The sequence below is a fragment of the Phaethon aethereus genome, assembly GCF_964289735.1.
Source record: "Phaethon aethereus genome assembly, chromosome: 3".
Lineage (NCBI taxonomy): Eukaryota > Metazoa > Chordata > Aves > Phaethontiformes > Phaethontidae > Phaethon > Phaethon aethereus.
The window spans coordinates 91,398,702-91,412,247 of NC_138576.1; the positions used below are offsets into that span (position 1 = coordinate 91,398,702).

Below are 13,546 nucleotides of genomic sequence, written 5' to 3' on the forward strand. Positions count from 1 at the left end.
AAAATATTCCAAACATCAGATTGGTGAATAGAATTTAATACGTTATGTTTCCATTTTCAGATACAAAATACCCAAATGCTATTGGCATTAATTTCAAACTGGAAAAATCTGGCATATTTTTAGAGTTATAAAACTGTTGTTTCAAATGCAGTTTGTCTATATAGACCTAGTGGTCATTTTAGGATGGAAGACAGGGTTTTTATAAAAGCAAAAAAATACAGTAAGTTACCCCTATTTCCTCGTGCCTTGTAGCTGTAAGAGAGCGTGCAATTTGTAAAGTGCAGCTGGCTTCAGCAGGGAAAGCTCTGAGCTGTGAAAACAAGCCAACCATCTGAGGGAATGATGTGGGCTCAGAAACAAGATGAAGAACTTTGATGAAATCCACAGGAAATCACTAATTATGGTAGTCACAAAAATAACAAACCAGAATGGTCACCCTGTCGGTTGGTGCAGAGAGGACTAATGCTGTCATAATGCTGCGCTATATAGTCACAGAAAATCAGTTGTGCACATGCACAGAGGTGTGCTGCTCCACACATAGATGCTGAAATGCAGCGCTGCTTTCAGATGTGTTTTACTCAGAGATCTTTACAAACAGAACAGTTTTTGGATGCTTCAGGAGTGTTCTTTTAGTAGTAGAAAGTACTGCCGCATAAATACTTATAGCAGTTTCTTTTGTTTCAGCTGATGCTGTTCTGTGTTCTGTAATAAATTGATTTTAACTAATCTATCTTCTGTTCTAATTTATGAAAAAGCAGCTATTATGGCTTAGGGCAGCAAATTAAATGTCACCAACCCTATTGGATGGTATAAAGCTGAGCTGCTTTGCAAAGAAGTATAATCGTTGCCCAGTGACTGTGGTAATACCTAATACCCATCTGGTATCGTCCATAAACAGCTATTTTTAGGGCTGTTTGTTACTCAGAATGTGAGAAGCTTGCTCTGCTTGAAATACTCTAGAGTATGACTACTTGCTGTGCTAAACACCAAAAATCATGTTTATGGAGGCAAGCTCTATGTTTACAGTGGTGGTATGTGGGAGTCCCACTTTAGAGGAAAAAGGAAACGAAGATTGCTTAGTTATCTGGTACAGAGCTTTGGCAAGAACATCCTCTATTCATGGAATAGCCTTCATTAAAAAGTCCCAGGGTGTTTTTTAGCATTCAAAACTAGTTAAAAGCAGAATCAACTATTAACTGCTACAGTTTTAGTTTAAAGTAGTTCCAGATTTCGACAAGAAGCTGCAGGCTGATTATTTATCACGTTGGCTCTAGTCAGAGCACAGACCTGGTTACGCTCTGTATCAGCTGCACTGTGTAAAGGTTTGATGCAAAATAGGGTGAAGTAAGCGGAAAGACTCCACTCAGCTTCAGTGGGTTTTAGGCCAGGCCCCAGGAGTATAAGATGAAGGAAATGAGAAACATACGTTACAAGCAGCACTATAAATGACAAAGCACTAATCTGCTTCTCCATCTATGTCTCGCTGAGCTGAGAATTAGGAGCCTTTGAATTTCTGTTGACAGTTTGCTTTTTCCAAGTGTTTTCAGTCTGATATATAATTTAAACTTTGGTAACTTCTTATGGTAGTGGGTATTATTTTAAGACTCGTACACAGAAATTGAATCCAAATTCAAGAAGGAAGGTTACGTCTTTTAACAGGGAGCTCTTGGGCTGGAGGGAGGCTACACAGTTTTGCCTTGTGACCAGTTTTATTTAGTACTTGTGCTAAATTACCTTGCGTGCAGAGATTTAGATTTGCTGATGATGCCGAGAGTGGCATCAGTAATGCAGAGCAGGAAGACGAGATTTGGGTGAATCGGAGTATTAGAACGGGGGGGGGCGGGCTGAAGCATAGTAGCAGACAGGGGCAGCCATGTCTAAAAGGGCCTGGAGAACTTCTGTGATAAGCTCATCAGTGGGGGCTACCAAGAGGAGCACGGGGACCGGCAGGCACACTGTTTCCTGAAAGCCCTTGTGAGCTAACAGGTCAGAGCAGCCACGAAAAAAAGACCAACGTGATCCTGTGACACACTAGGTCAAGTATTTCCTGTGCAGCGATGGAGGGCCTTGTCCGAGGCCCTTAGGGAGATATCCGTGGGGCTGCGCCGCGCCACCCACGCCCCGGAAAGGTGAACTGAAAGTGGCACAGATGGGGAGAAGGGCTGCGGCGGCCCTGGGAGCAGGAAGGCCCAGGGCCTCCCTGAGGTACAGCGGGGAGGGCGGAGGAGCTGTCGAAACTCGAGGCCGGCGCTGGCATAACGGCGAGCGGCTGCGAGCTGGCGCGCACCCCAGTTTTGGCACGACTGGAGGCGGCGGGGGCTGGAGAGGCGAGGCACGGGCGGCGGCGGCGCGCCAGCTGCAAGATGGAGCGCAAGCAACCGCTGAAGGCACCGCCCCGCACCGCACCGCACCCCGCCGTCCCGTTAGCGGTTCAGGGCAGCAACCGCCACAGGCAAGAAAACTAACGGAAACTCTTTCGGCGTGGCCTGCGCATGCGCCGCTTCTCTCGCTGAGCCCCGCTCGCGCGGAGCACGCCGGGTTTTGTAGTTCACCTAGGCGCAGCGCCCCGGGCCAGAGCCGGGCCGTGGGACTATAGCTCCCGGCAGCCCCCGCGCCGCAGCCCGTCCCGGGCGGCTCTGGTGTGTGCGGGGAGCCGCGGGGCTGTGCGGCGGGTGAGATGCGCGCGAGGCAGCTCCGGCGCGGGGGCAGCCGGCGTCTGGCGAGACCGCAGGTGAGGGCGGCGGGGCGCGCGCGCGCGGCCGCCGTTGGGGCCGGGAGCCAGCGCGCGGTGGGGCGGGGGCCGGGCCCGCCGCGCCGGGGAAGGGCGGGGGCGGACTCGGAAAGTTCCTGCCGCGGCGGGAGCGGAGACGCCGCCGCCGACCCCGGCAAAGGCTCTGTCTCGGGAGCTGCGGCGGGCCCCCGCCGCCCCTCGCGGAGGAAGCGCCATCGCGGCGGCAGCTCCGCCCTGGTGCGGGGGTGCCCCGGAGTGGGGGGTGACGGGCCGAGGCCACATCATCTCCGGAGAGTGGCGCCGCGGGGAGCTCTGCCGGCAGGGGCGGGTCGCCCGGCGGGGATTTAAACCTGGGAGGGACGGGACGGGACGGGCGGCTGCCAGCGCCAGCCCGGACAGGGCTGCGTGACCCGCGGCAGGCAGGACGCGTCCCGCTGCCGCGCCGGCGGCTCCTCCGCCGGTCCCGCCCGCCCCTCCCCAACCCGGCCCGTGGCGGTGGGGAGGCCGCTCGCTCACCCGCCCGCCCGCGGCCCCAGCCCTGGCAGCTGCGGGCGGCCCCGAGGTTCGGCGGCGGGAGCCGGGTTGCTATGCGGCCGGGGCTTGGGTCCCGCCCGGCGGAAACCGGGAAAGCGACCAGCTCCCGGCGGGGGTAAGAAGAGCGAGAGGAGCCGCTTGGAGCGGGTCTCGAAGTCCGTGTCGTGCCTAGGAGGGGGAAAGGAGAGCGAAGTAAGGGCCAGGTGTTGGAGAAGCAGCCCGGAGGCTGCTTGCTTTAAGAGTAGCCCCAAAAGGAGGGCCAGGGTCAGCGTCTCTGCGGCGAGAGTAGGCTGCGAGCTGTGCGGCGGGGGAAGGGGCAGATGGGGTCCCGTCATGGCCCTTGTGCCTCTCCGCTTTTTGCAGCGTAGGGTTTTTTTAATATATGTATGTAAATACAGAATCGGAGGATTGACTGTAAACTTCAGAATGCACTTATTTTGTCTGATGTTAGGGATGAGTATATCCTGACTACAAAGTGAGCGGTTTCTAGGGCTTTTCTTTCTTATAAAGATCCCTTCTTTCCTACCAAGTAGCAAAAATAAGCTTCATTAAAGGCTTATATGCAAATACACTTGGTATGAAAAGGCTTTGTAAATGCAAATGCATCATGCTTTTGGTAAATATAATTAACATTCTAATTCGGTAGCTGTAGGTGAGCTTTCGCAGCGTGTTTTCACTTTCTAAATTAAACTTGTTTAGTAGAACTGTTAATTCTTTCACATCATATGGCTATTCCATTTTCTATTATGATGGTTAGGTATTCTTGTTTTTTAATTCAGAACTACCCCTAAGGCTTAGTATTTGCTGTCTCCAGTATCTGTGAGAAGTGAGAGAAAAAAGCAGATGTAGAAAACAAAAATAAGTCATCTTAAAGCAGAGTTTGAGACACTGTGAAGCTGGTTTCTTGACAAAGGTGGTTAAAAGTTACGTTTGCTGTCCTTATTCTTCCCATTGATGATCTTCATCTGTATTGTGTTCTGTGTGTTTTTTAAGGCAGAAGTTGTCTTTTCAGGTGGTATTGGTAAATGTCCAGCAACTCTTGAGTATTTGAAGACAACAGTTTATAGATACCTATGCTAAAAATACGGAAGGTATCAAGTTGTTCCGTCTTCTGGAGCCCCCTGTTAGGAGTTTTTATCACAGAACCAGGAGCTTATTTTCCTTCCAGTACTGCAATTCATATACCTCTGTTTCATTATCTACCTTTTTGAAGGTAATGGCGGTGGGGTTTTGAGTTATTACTCTGGTAGATACCATGAGCGTGTAATCCATTAAATGCGCTGTTTTACCAGTTATCAGACTTACTTCTAGTAAGGACAGCTTATATTGCATGTGATAAACTGTGGCATTTACTTTCTAAAATTTCATTTAATCTTAGTAATACTTTTTCTGAGATTTTTTTTTTTTGTACGTAAGGGGGGTAAAAAGTGCATAAGCTAATTGATTTTGGTGTTGTGTATGGTTCTATAGTCTTTTATAAAGTAAGTGATACATAGTATCTGTGTACCTGAACCACTTTTTCTGTGGTGGAATTTGCATGGGGAATCTAAAAATTATTTTTTTTCTAGCATTTCAGTTGCTCATGAAATGCTTGAAATACCGAATCAGATAGCACAGAATCTTGTAACAAGTATTTTCAGCCTGTGCTCATGAAATGATTTATTTCAAAGGGTTGCAGCAGACTTGCTTTTTTAATCAGACGTACGAGCATTAAATGATTTTTTTTTTTCCAAAGGAACCAATACTGAACTGTATGCTATGCATATCTTCCTGCAGTTAGAGCTTGTGCAAGTTGTTCTTCACTTGTCTTGAATAAAAGTATTAAAATGCTATCCTGAGTTCATGCTACAGAGAAGTTTTTTGATTTTTTGATGTTATGTTTTTTTGACGTTTCAATGCACTTAATAAATTTCCTACCTGCTCCCCACTGCTTTTTTTTTTCTCCCCCCTACCGTGTTAACTGTTAAGTGCTTTGCTGTGCTAAATTAGTGTTATTTAAAAGACCTGGTAATGTATTGGGTAGTGTTAGGTCTGATTTGTTTTATGTATCAGACAGGGGAAAATAGTTAAGTTTAAGTACAAAATGTTACTAACAACATATTTGAGTACAAGGAATTGGTGATTCTGCTGCTTCAAAGTAGAGTGGTTATGACATTGCTATGCTATTTTATGCATTTCATGTGAAATAACAACCCTATCTTTTCCCCTACAGGCAGAGTACAACGTTTCAAAATGCTGGAGATTATCTGGGTGAAGCTAGAGATTACATTTAATGTAATTGTGCCTTCAGACGTTCTGCTCCTGCATTTCATGAGCTAAAATATTTTATAAAAATGAAATTGGATACTTTCACTGATCTCCAAGTTAACGGTGTCCTATAAATTCTGAGAAGACTTTCTGAAGGAGAAATAGATTCATCACATACATGGACTTCTGTTGTTGCTCAAGGATACACTTTTTTTTTTGTTGTTCTAAAAGACTATCTATATGAAGATGAGTCTGCATTTAAGATACCAGCTGTGGAATTGGTAAATGAGGATACTTTTAATGAGTTAACAACTTTAATTTCCATCTGTCTTTCCAGCTTTTTTTAATACATAAAAATGAAGGACAAGTATAAAAGAGCAGAGCTGACGTATTTCTGTGAGTCTTTTATGTAAACCTCTGTTGTCTGGATGTGGTGCTAAAGGACAGGCAATCTGCTTTTGATCAACTGACTGTAACTGCAGAAAGAGAACCTTTAATTTAAAGTAACTTACATCTGAAATTATTTTACTCTTTGGTTTGCACAGAATGAAAGGGAAAAGTAAGTTTTACTGGTCAGGGGTGTTTTACTGAACTAAGAAAGGGAAAGTTACGTTATCCTTTTAATTTCAAACCAAGAACTGACAACGTATTTTTCTTACAATTTGACTACTAGAGAGATCTTGGCAGAGTAAAGCAAGTCAGATGTCAGCAAACGACGCTTCTCCTCCATCCTTACAGAAGTTTTCCCCACCTACATGTCATGCTGCTGCACCACAAACCCCAACTTTGTCTTCAAGTCCCCAGTCGGGGCTCTCCAGTCGACTCTCTAATGGCAGTTTCAGTACCCAGAGCCTCACCAACTCCCGGGGCTCTGTGCATGGGGTCTCCTTCCTTCTGCAGATTGGTCTTACTCGGGAGACTGTCACCATTGAAGCTCAGGACCTGTCCCTCTCTGCTGTTAAAGACCTCGTGTGCTCTATCGTTTACCAGAAGGTATGATATAACACTACCGTGTCCTGCTGATGGCAACAGTTGTAATAGACTGCTAGTAATAACAATGTGTGACTGGAATATGCCGAGAAGTTTGGTACAGTGACAAAGATCCATGTTAGACCTTTGCAGTAATGCACAAAGAAATTTCGCCAACTCCCAAGATAGGAGCTTTTAATTTAAAAGGAATAAATCCTCCTGTTACTTTCTTGCATGTGAAATCGAGTAGAAGAAGATGTAGTACAAAATTTTGTGCAAGAATTAGTTTTCACAATATGGAGAATATGTTTTTTCCTTTCATTGATTGTCACTGGTATCTTAGGTTTTTACTAGTTATGCTTAATACTGTTAAGGAGTATTCTTGGAACAGTATAGCCAGCTGTAATGGAAGGACCAATTGAGGCTACAGAAATGCGCTGCAGGCCTGCAGACTTGCATGATGCTGACTTTTCTTTTTGATTCTAGTTAATAATTAAAAACAGCACCAAACAGCTAATACTGTTCTAGTAGTTACTCTGTATAAGGAATACATGCATTACTCTTTCATGAGAGGACTATTATCAGCATAATTACTATGAACAGAGGGTCAATCAAGAAGTACAAAAAAATTTAGTGTACTTTTCAAATGTGTCTTGGTTAAGTTGTTGCAAGTTCTGATTCTCTCAGAAGGTAATAACGTTGATCTTGCTGTTCTTGCATCCAGGTTTTGTCTTTATGTAGATTAGGTAGGTTAGATCCTACTAAGCAGCGTGAAAAATAGTTAACGTTGTTTCATAAAATAATGAAGAAATAATTGCTCTTTTCCGTGAAGGCCACGGGTAGATGAAAGGAAGGGAGTTGAAGGCAGATTTTTTTTGTACGGAATTGTTTTTTCCATGTCTTTCATTGTTGTGATTGGTGTTTGTGGTTGATTAGTTTTATTAAATGGTTCTTTTTGACTTATTAGTTTGAAAGAAAGTAAATGGAAACGTTATATGAACTCACGTTTGCTTGTGTATCTTTTTGCCCTATCTCACAACTTACTGCATCTTCCATGGTTTTACAAACTCGTTGGCAAGCAAGCTGATTTAATAATAACTTTATGGGTTACCAAAATGTAGTTCAGCATGTTAGTTAGTTCCTTTCTGAAGAGACAAGTTATTTGGGTCAGCCTTTTTTTTTTTAACTGTGCATGTTAGGTGCACTTTTTCGCAGCCATTTTAGGGGCCACTTTTTCCTTCTGTATCAACTGCTCTTTGCATCTGCATATTTCCTGTCTTCTATCTTAAAGAAAGATGAAAACAAACACATTCACACTTCTCTTTCTTTTTCCTTTCTGTTCTTTTGGCAGGCTCAGCTAAAAGTTCTTGTTATAGCTCAAGAAACTTCTTATATGCTGAGCCTAATCTACTGCAAAACTGATGAGGATTTCATGATCAGTTTTCATCTTCTGTCCGGCTTTGATTCAGTTTATGCTCTCCTGCAGCTGATGCTACCAGTAAATGACTGTCAATGAGGGCATGTTTGCAGGCAGCAAACTGATCAGGAAACAACCTTATATGTGGTGGATTCATCTTTCCGAAGTAGTTTTGCAGCCAGCGTGCAAGTGCCAATATCCTCCCTCCACACTCTATTTGACACCAGTATGTCCTGCTGTGACTTTTTTTCTCTTAGATCTGGTGACTGTTGCAAGCATACTAAATATTCTAGTAATAATGTATAGATAACTTTGTATTTATGTAAAAATTGTAAACTGTGTTCTTCTGTGTACTGTCATGCATATGGCTGCCTGTTTTTTTCCAGTTGCAAGCTTTGGAGCTATTGGATATGCCTTTGAGATTCAACAGTGTTAAAGCTTCCCTTTCCGTTGGTATTCCACAGCCGCCTTAAATTGCCTTTTTGTGACTGGTTCCTGGCTCTCAACTTCAGGGTACTGTATAGGTTGTTCTTGTGATAGTTCCATAGATAGCAGTACCTATTTACTGTTATGCTTCTTTAATGGAAAAGGAGAAATATCCTTTTTTAGTTGGAATCATTTATAGCTTTTCTTCTCATTTGAGTGGTATCTTTACTAGAAGTAAATGGAAGGTTCCATACTGATTTTCAATAGTGCTTTTAAATCACGTTTCAGACTTGTATTTCTCTACATATCTGGAACAAAAGAAAAGTTTCAGGTGTCCTTCATTTGCATGGGTGCTTGAATTGCCTGCCTAACTCTGAGGCTACAATTACAGTATCAAAAATGTTGACTAGGACTTACAGCAGATCTCTGAGGAGGCTGGATTTTAACCTTTGGAAATGTAATTATAGCATCCTTAGAAGTTTTCAGAAAAATAACTATGCCTTACCTTAATTTCTTTCAGGGGAAATTAATTAACCAGGGGGAAAACAATCCTGCAAAAGCCTTTGTTGGAGAGCAGTTTAGTTAGGAAATAAGTACTGTGTTTACTTCATCGGTTTTCATAGCGCTTTCTGTATGGCCAGTCTTGCTGTATTGTTGATGGTCAGTTGTGCTTCCTGCTTCAGATGCTGCTGTTCGATGTATCTTCTTCAGGTTTTGCAGAAGGGTAGTTAAAAGTAGCATCAGCAGAACTGAAACTGAAGAGGTATGTGTCTGCAAGAAGAGCAAGATGAGTAATGCAAATATTTGATGTGTCTCTTATCTCTGTTAAAAATGTTCTAAACATCAGGAGAGAAGCAAAACCTTTGTTTCAAGTTTAAAGTTAAATTTGGGAGCACTTTGTTGGGGGTATTGTATAATGGAATGCTTAATAGAAGTCCTTAGAAAAAACAAACTTCAGACTTTATGGGCATGCTTCAAAAGACTCTTGGTTATAGTTTCAACCTCTGTTCATTCCTTATCTAGATTGCTTTGTATTAAAGTACCAGGCATACAGTTCTTGGGGGAGTCTGAAGAAGAACAAAAGCATGAACAACTATGCTGGAATAGAGGGAGTGTGTTTAGAAGCAGAAAAATGTGTAGCATAAGTTGCAGACGGACAGTGTGTGTCCTTGCACAATGATCAGATATTACAGAGGCAAGTTCTTAATCCTGTTTTGTGTTTAAATACTGTTTCTTCATTCCTTACATGAGAGGACATGAAGTAGAACCCAGAGCTTACTGGCTTAAAACTAGAAACTTGCATGTGGTGATGTTCCACTGCCTGCAAACTAAGAATTATGTAGGGCAGCATGCTATAAATACTTTATTTTGTTCTAGTTAAACTAATAGCTATAAATGAAAAACATTTGATTGTTCTGTGCTATTACTTATATAGTATCAGTACCTGCAAGATTTAGCATAACTTTTTTCTTAAACTTACAAATCTTTACTTTTGTGACTCTGAAACTTCCCTTATCTACCTTTCTCATCTACAAACCTGTCCGTCCATTTTCAGTCATACTCAGCATCTTCTTTCTTTACATACTTTTCCTCCAATGGCTTTGCTACATTTTGCTCTGAAATAGGCCAATTGTTCTCCTTACCTTAGGGTGTTTGCCTGAAATTCTCCTGATCCTTTATAACCATTGCCTTCTCTTTGACTTGAGTACTGGTGCACTGTTCACCCATACTAGATTTTTCTTTTTCCACTTCACTGAACCCACCCAAAAGGTCACCACTTAGCAAAGTCAAAGGGGTATTTCTTATGTCTTACTGACTAACAAACCTCTCTCAAGTTTTCTTACGTATTTTCTTTTCATATGTCTTAAGTTGGTTTGGCTTTTTTTTTTATTTATTTTCTTACTCTCTTACTCTTCCTTCTCTGCCCTTATATATTTCTAGTGTTCCATTCATGTTTGCTGCACTTGTTTCCTGTCTATTTATCTTTTTCTTATCAAACTTGATCCAACCTCACATTTTTTGATCTATCTTGTGTCTTATTTAGTTTACTTCCAAAAGTAATTTTTCCTTCCATGGCCTGCCTGTTTCAGGCATCTTCTTAAATCTTCTCCATCAACAATGTTTACAATTCTGCTATTGTTGAACTCTTCCATATGTAGTAGTGTTTTGGTTTTTTTTCATTTCTTTCTACAAAGTAGTCTCAAAATTTTCTTGCTTATGTATAGTCTTGAAACCCCTATCTAGCACCTGTTGCTTTCATCTTGATTCCTGCACCTCTTGCGTCTGGTGTCTTTGCTTTTGCTAGCGATATTTTTGTTGTCTTAATTATTCTTCATCCTAACATGATCACTCTCTTTCAACTGCAGATGTAATTGTCTGTCTCTCATCAGCAAATTCATGATTGTGTATAATCTCATTTCTACTTGATTACTGTCTTTGTGCTTCTTTGTTCTTTCATCTTATTTTTTGGCTTTTTTTTCCATGTTGGGTTTTTGGTCATCTTTCTCTCTATAGGCAGAGTCCTTAAGGTGTCATTGTTTAACTTAAGTGTTGTCTCCCCTCCCAACAGTACTTATACTTTCTTACTAGTGTTAATTCCCTGATTGTTTCCGCCACATTATTCTGTTTTGACTTGCCTGAATTCAGGCCTTAATCTATCAATAGCCACTTACATAGGTATTAACATGTACACACTTGTATTTATTTCTTCAAGACTCTGAACTGTGTAAGGTGTTGAGAACACAATCACTGGAAGTATAGCTGTGTTTAAAAGGAGTTAAATTTTGCATATTGCACCTGCTTCTGAGCCTTTCTACTGTTTCTGTAGTTTCATACTCATTGTTTTTATAAATGTTGTAGTCCTGGTACATTGTATTCCCTGGCCAATAATTTGAAAAATCTGAATGTGATCCTATCAGTATGTATGCACTTTTTTGATAGTCCTGCCTATTATTTTAATTGGACTAGTTGGGATTTCATATTTTATAATTGGAATATGACTGAAGTCCTTGGATTGTTTGGAAAACTAGCCAGTTTCCTTTGAAGTAGACTGGGGATGAGGCGATGTGTTCAAACATTTTGCTTTGATAATCAGGGAGAAAGAAAGAACAACAACAATGCACAATATATCTGTAGAATTTTCTAACCAAGTGACAATTAACTGTATACCTGTATTATTCTTATACCTAAGAACTCAAGTTTTAACAGGGATGAATTAAAGTAGTTTGGATAGCTAGTTCTTCAGTGAGGGCTGCTGAAGGGGAAAAAAGTGTTTATTTTAAAATACTTTATATTGTCATGTTGTGAAAAGACCAAAGCATGTGGAGTGAATATGAACTGTCTTCCAAAGGTTTGGACACTGTCATAGTAATGGGAAACTATCTAACCAATTTGTCGCAGAGGTGTTGACTTGAAACATAATATAATTTATCAAGTGTTAACAGATGTTTTACTAATAAAATATTGAAAAGTAAAATAATCATATTACAAGGTTCATATTACAATCCATCCATATTACAATCCAGTTCTCTACAACTGTTACAGTAATAAATTAATTTGGTGTAATAAATAGGTAACAGTACTGGAACCATCCTTCTAAGTTTTTTTCCAGGTTAAGCTAGTAATAGTTCATGGTGCTTACTTTTGAATGGCTCTAAAATTAATGCAAATCATGTTTTGTATTCATCAGCTGCACTCAAATCTCTCCCCTCCCCCCCCCTCCGTTGGTCTGCCTTCTTGACTTGTCATCTGCTTTCTTTGAATGAGCTAAATGAGGCAGCAGAATAATAGAAAGTTAAGACATGAGAAGCAAACATGCCTGCGAGAAGATGGGAGCTGGGGAGTACTTGGGACATGGAGCTGGTATATGCGGGGCAGATTAGCATTTCCAGCATGGTAATAGGTTTGTGTGCTGGAAAACCTAGCCAAGCAGCAGTCCAAGTATGTCTGTACTGAGGCATCTGGTGAGGGAAGGATCTCATGCAACAGGTTTGAAGTGATTTGTCTGTGTGATAATGTGATTTGGCACACGATTCTAAGGGGTGAGAGTGAATCGCTGGGTAGGGATGCAGGATAATAAACTGGAGTGATTTCAGTGAATGAAGAGGTAATGGGTGTTTTGCACCATCAGACTTTGGAATTAACTTTCAGTGGTTTGAAGCATTTGTTTTGAGTTATGATGGGTCATGAGATACTGGACCTTGAAACAATATCCGCCTACGCTTTTCCCTAGTGTGAATTTTTGGCGACTGGTCCAGAACTTTGTAAAGTAAGTCCTGGAACATGAAGCAGAGGGATTTTTCAGTTACTGCCAAGACAGAAAGAAGCCTCAGTTGTGTTTCATTCCAGCAATACTGGCCGCTGTATATTGTGCTCTTCTGAGTACAAAGAATGGTGTAACGCATTATCAATTAAAACTAGACACACTGTAATACTTAGAGTATAAGCATTCTAGGTAACACCAATTGTTTTTCTCAGTGTAACCACAATAATGCGCTAGTAGCGTTACTTGCACTAGTACCACCCAAGTACAAAGGATTGCATATATTCTTTATGTAAATTCATGATATTGGTGTACCAAGAGATTAATTTTGGCACGATCTATCGCATACGTAGACTTCCCACAAGTGATTTCCTGTAGTTAGATGTTCTTTTGGAACTGTTAACACTGGGAACAGTCTCCTTTTTGCTTTTAGGAAACATAGTAATACTGGGATTAGCAGTTTATATGTTTTGAGTCACTGTGCATATACTGTGGGCTTTTGTGCAGGAAAGTAATAGCTGTATAATCCTGTAAGATAAAACAGGCTTTAAAAAATTCTGCTTTGAGTTTTGTTTTCAAGTTTACATTATGCTCTTAGCACTTCAAAGGAACTGCATAGTGTTCTTCCTTAACAGCTCCATGTAACTGAGCGTAAGGAAGGCTGTAAAAGCTGTACTTTGCTGCAGTACAAGAGAGAAAAATTTGTTAGTGTACAACTTGAATGTAGTTTAAGCTTTGTGTAAAAATTCTGTTAAAAGATACCACTTGAAGTAAAAACCTTGTTAATCAATGAGGTTATTCTTGGCCAGCAGTCTGCACATAGCCCTCTGGCTAAGGTGCTAGCAAGGAATGCTGTATTCCCAAATGTACTGGGGAGCGGAAGAGGGAGCAGGGCGCTGCACGTCTGCCAGGAGCCAAGCTGCTTGCACAGCAAACCCCATGGAAGCCTGGCCAAGTGCCT

At 41.8% G+C, this 13,546-nt stretch overlaps 1 protein-coding gene across 1 annotated transcript in view; it reads left to right on the plus strand.

Annotated features, from left to right (window-relative positions):
• The first annotated feature begins 6,092 nt into the window (after positions 1-6,092).
• The window catches only part of PRKD3 (protein kinase D3), a 41,948-nt gene continuing 34,494 nt past the window's right edge, over positions 6,093-13,546 (plus strand). Inside the window, exon 1 of the mRNA XM_081998099.1 lies at positions 6,093-6,505. Coding sequence (XP_081854225.1) covers positions 6,215-6,505 — 291 coding nt within the window. The 5' untranslated portion in view covers positions 6,093-6,214. The remainder of the gene's footprint in view (positions 6,506-13,546) is intronic.